The sequence below is a fragment of the Sardina pilchardus genome, chromosome 16 (assembly GCF_963854185.1).
Source record: "Sardina pilchardus chromosome 16, fSarPil1.1, whole genome shotgun sequence".
Taxonomy (NCBI): Eukaryota; Metazoa; Chordata; class Actinopteri; order Clupeiformes; family Clupeidae; genus Sardina; species Sardina pilchardus.
Window position 1 is genome coordinate 25,570,237 of NC_085009.1, and position 5,000 is coordinate 25,575,236.

The following is a 5,000-nucleotide window of genomic DNA, read 5'->3' on the forward strand; positions in this document are numbered from 1 at the left end:
TGTGTGTGTGTGTGTGTGTGTGTGTGGGTCACAACTGTGGTGGGCTTGTGTGTGTGAGTGTGTGTATCATAATTTCCACTCTTTGCAAACAATTTCTTTTACAAACATTAGTGTTCAAATTGATCTTTATCTAACCTGGGAGTTCGGAATACGGGATGTGTGTGTGTGTGTGTGTGTGTGTGTGTGTGTGTGTATGTGTGTGTATGTATGTGTGTGTGTGAGAGAGAGAGAGAGAGAGAGAAAGCGCTCATGCGTGTGTGTGTGTGTGTGTGACCTAATTTTCACACTTAAAAAACAATTTCTTTTACAAACATTGATGTTGAAGTTGACCTTTATCTAACCTGGGAGTTATGAACACTGGATGTGTTTGTATGAATTTGTTTGTATGACTCCCCACCGCCCCCACAAACACACATACTTCACCCCAACCCTACCATCGCCCCCACACATACACAAACATACAGTACGCCGAGACACACACACACACACACACACTCTCTCTCCATCACAATAACCATTCTGCACTTAGCCTACAATTTCCACTCTTCGTTTACAAACATTCGTGCCAAATTAGAGTCTTTGCTGTGGTTTCCGTGGTTCCCATTTACTTTACACAAGAAGGCTGAATTGGCCACAACTACATGTGTACAACACAGAGAAAAAACACAGAAAAACTGCACAGAGAACTGACCACAGAGAAAAACAAATACACACACACCTCCCTAATCCCTCAATGTAAGCAGAGGTATTGGCAATATACAACTTGTGCTTGTATGTTTGGGTGGGAGGGATGTGGGGGGGGTAAACTTGTTAGTTCTTAAATGAACCCACGCAGCTGACACACACACACACACACACACACACACACACACACACACACACATATTTCTACCAGGTCTCTGTGGCATCACCTTACACACGCACACACTCACAGACACACACTGCTCTCCAATTATATGAGCAGTCTGTGACATCACTACTCACCCACACACACACCCGCACCAACACACACACCCACACCCACAAACACTCACACTCACCTATGGATATGAGCATTCTGTGACATCACTACTCACACACCCACACACAAACACACACACACAGACACACACACACACACACACACACACAGACACACACACAGACACACACACAGACACACACACAGACACAGACAGACACAGACAGACACAGACAGACACAGACACAGACACAGACACAGACACAGACACAGACACACACACACACACACAGACACAGACACACACACACACACAAAACACATCCAGAATGTGCACAGTCTGTGACATCACTACTCACCCCCACACACACCCGCACCCACCCCCCCCACCCCCACACACACCCACCCCCACCCACAACCGCACCCACACCCCCCCACCCACACACCCACACACTCACCTATGGATATGAGCAGTCTGTGACATCACTACTCACCCCCACACTCACCCCCCCACACCAACACACACACTCACCTATGGATATGAGCATGTCCCTGCGCAGCACGAAGCCCACCAGCCGCTGGGACTCCTGGGAGACGACGACGGGGAAGCCGCTGAACTGCGTGCCCCCCACCAGCGCCTCCACCTCGCCCAGCGTCATGCCCTCCTGCGACAGCGTGGCCAGCGGGGGGTCCCCGCGCCGCCCCCCACCCCGCCCCCCGCCCGACCGCGGGCGCATCACGTCCATCGCCAGCGTCTGGCAAAGTAAAGTAAACATTATTTGCATTATTAAGTGCATTATTTATTTATTTAGAACATCTATGATGCGGCCGCATCACGTCCATCGCCAGCGTCTGGCGGAGGAGAGTAAACAAAGTGCATCATTTATTTATTTATGCATGTATTTATTAAGGACATTTACAATGCGGCCGCGTGACGTCCATGGCCAGCGTCTGGCGGAGGAAAAGTAAACAAAGTAAACAAAGTGCATTATTTATTTATTTAGAACATCTATGATGCGGCCGCATCACGTCCATCGCCAGCGTCTGGCGGAGGAAAAGTAAACAAAGTGCATTATTTATTTATTTACAGCATCTATGACGCGGCTGCATCACGTCCATGGCCAGCGTCTACCGGAGGAAAGTAAACAAAGTGCATTATTTATTTATTTATGCATGTATTTATTAAGGACGTTTACAATGCGGCCGCATCACGTCCATGGGCAGCGTCTGGCGGAGGAAAGTAAACAAAGTGCATTATTTATTTATTCATATATGTATTTATTAAGGAGCATTTAGAGCATCTATGACGCGGCCGCATCACATTCAAGGCCAGCGTCTGGCGGAGGAAAGTAAACAAAGTGCATTATTTTTTATTCATTCATTTATTAATTTATTTACTTATTTATAAAGGACATTTACAACACAGCCGTGTGTCTCACGTTTATGGCCAGAAGTAAACAAAGTACATTACTTATTTATTTATGTATTTATTGTTGCATAGGGTCTCTTTAACCACAACCACCTAATTTTTAGATTTAAAAGCAGATATGGAGCAGCTTTTGCGTCTCTAGCAACAGCCACAGCAGATCAAATAAAAACTCAGTTAGTTGGTCACCTTATGTCCAAACTCCTCCTTGGGCTCCAGGAAGGGGTAGCCGTTGAGGCGGATGTGCGCCTCGTAGATGCCCTCGCGCCCCAGCGCGTCCGCTACCCACTTGCTGGTCATGGTGGCGGCCATCAGCGGCACGATGTACTCCAGACCGCCCGTCAGCTCGAACATGATGACCACCAGAGACACCGTCATGCGCGTCACGCCACCTGAGAGAACAGAATAGAATCAAATAAAAATCAAATCAAATAAATAAAACAAAAACAAAAACAAAAAAGAAATAAATTAAAATCAAAAATAAATAAAAGAGAAGAGAAGAGAAGAGAAGAGAAGAGAAGAGAAGAGATCGTCATCGTCCACAAATTCATCTTTGGCCTCACATACATACATACAACAACCATACTGGGGCTTCAACACAACATGAGCTAACAGTTAGCTAGAGAAGCTAAGTTTTTGTTTATGCCTTAGTAGGGATGCAACGGTTTTCAATAATTTATTGAACCGTTCGGTTTGGCCTGTTCGGTTCAATAGACTCACCTAAACCGCAATATTTCGGTATACGCGACATTAAACTTTTTATTTCATACAAGGTTATTGCGCGCGCGTAGCCTGGGAGCGATAGAGAGGAGTGCTTAGGACCCGGGGGATGCGTTTTCTCTGACTGTTCAGCTTGCCTCTCGTCAACCTTGCAACAACCAATCAGAATTTTACTGAATTTCCCAAGAGCCAATAAGCGCGTTGAAATGCAAATGAAGGAGTCATGTGAGAAGAAACAAACTTTACCGGCGGCTGCATGATCATGGCGACATTTGAAGTAGCCCACGAACAAGGCAAAAAGACCGTCAGTAAACAAAGCACAGTGTGCATTGCAAGCACTGCTTCACAACGATCACCTAATAAAGGTAACACATCCAACATGTCGGCCCACTTGCGCCTTCATCACCCGGCTGTAACCTTAAGTGGAGCAGCACGGAGAGTTAGTTTGCTACCGAAAACCCAACCATCCATTGCTGCAGCCTTTCGACAACAATATTCCTATAATTCCCAAAGACATAACGAATACGACGGCGTATTAGGGCCACGTATATATACTTTGTAAAGACGCAAATTTGCCACTTTAGAAGGTCGAAAATTTGCCACATTATAAAGTCTGTGTGTAACAGTGTAACCGGTGGTTTCTGCCCTGCGTTGATTGCTCGCTAGAGTAGCCTAAGAAAGCGTGACGCCGACACAGCTGAGTGTATTCTCTTTTTGATAGTTTACTGGAAAATATTGTAGGGATGGGAGGTTATAGGAGATGGGGAGGCTGAAATGTCATTCCAAACTCGGGTCATTTATTTTCCTGACGTTGTACATGCTAGGCTACGGGCAGCGGGAGGTGTCCACTCGAAAAACAATAAACTCACTGCTAAATCAGTCAATCGCTCGTCCACTCGTCAATCACACAACTCTCTCGCACACACACGCACACACACACACACACGACAGGAGACACAGGGGAAACAGACACTTTGTGAAGTGGCAAATTTGCCACTTTCTTCTCGGAATATTGCCCCCCCTGACAACAGGTTGCAATAATGTTCATTTCATTGTTCTAATATTTTTAATGCTGCACTGCACTTTTGTCTATGTTTACATTTTTTACGTTCATAAAAGAGGACAGGGCAGGCACTCCCAAATCAAATATCCATTTGAAACTACACATAATACTACCTCACCAAGTATTTTGAGAAGATTTTCAGAATTGTTCACTACTTTTTTGAGGGTGTATAACAGTTAAGTATTTTCTTTAAATGTGTGAAGAACAGTGAGTTTATTAAATAAATAACTACACATTACTTTATGCTGCACTGCACTATGGATAACATTGCCTGTTTATGACAGAAGGCAATGATGGTGTTCTTTTCTTTTAATACATTTTTGTGATTCTGCTTCATCTGTGTCAGGCTATGCATTTAATATTTTCTCTGCAAGTGTAAGTAGAAGCACATTGTTGATTTGAAATAGAAAAGGCAAATATAGCCTCCTGTATGCTAGAGCCAAGATAATATTGATATATTGAAACCGAACCGTTACCGTGGCCCAAAAACCGTGATACAAACCGAACCGTGGCAAAACTGTACCGTTGCATCCCTATGCCTTAGTGATTGCTCGCTCTCGAGGCTTCAGGTTCTGGCATGTATAAAGTGCATTGATTGAACCAATTTGAGTTGTTATTGCCCTCATATCAAATTCAACTCAAACATCTGTGGCTCAGAATGTGGGGAGGTGGATGGGGCCAAAACAAGTGCTTTTCTTGCGCTCATTAAATCTGGTCAGAGGGGAGGGGATATCTGATCAGAGTCGTATTATGCAACATCACAGTTAAATGATTTACTGAACCATGAAAGTCATTTTAAACAGGAATACTTGAATGTGATGTTTTCTTGG

The 5,000-nt window shown here is 44.6% G+C and overlaps 1 protein-coding gene across 3 annotated transcripts in view; it reads right to left on the reverse strand.

Annotated features, from left to right (window-relative positions):
• clcn5b (chloride channel, voltage-sensitive 5b) overlaps window positions 1-5,000 on the reverse strand; it is a gene marked incomplete at its 3' end in the record, with an annotated part of 41,806 nt that overhangs the window by 388 nt on the left and 36,418 nt on the right. For all 3 annotated transcript variants that reach the window (XM_062517089.1, XM_062517088.1, XM_062517087.1), the window contains 2 exon segments: window positions 1,494-1,716; window positions 2,577-2,779. In XM_062517089.1, coding sequence (XP_062373073.1) covers window positions 1,494-1,716; window positions 2,577-2,779 — 426 coding nt within the window.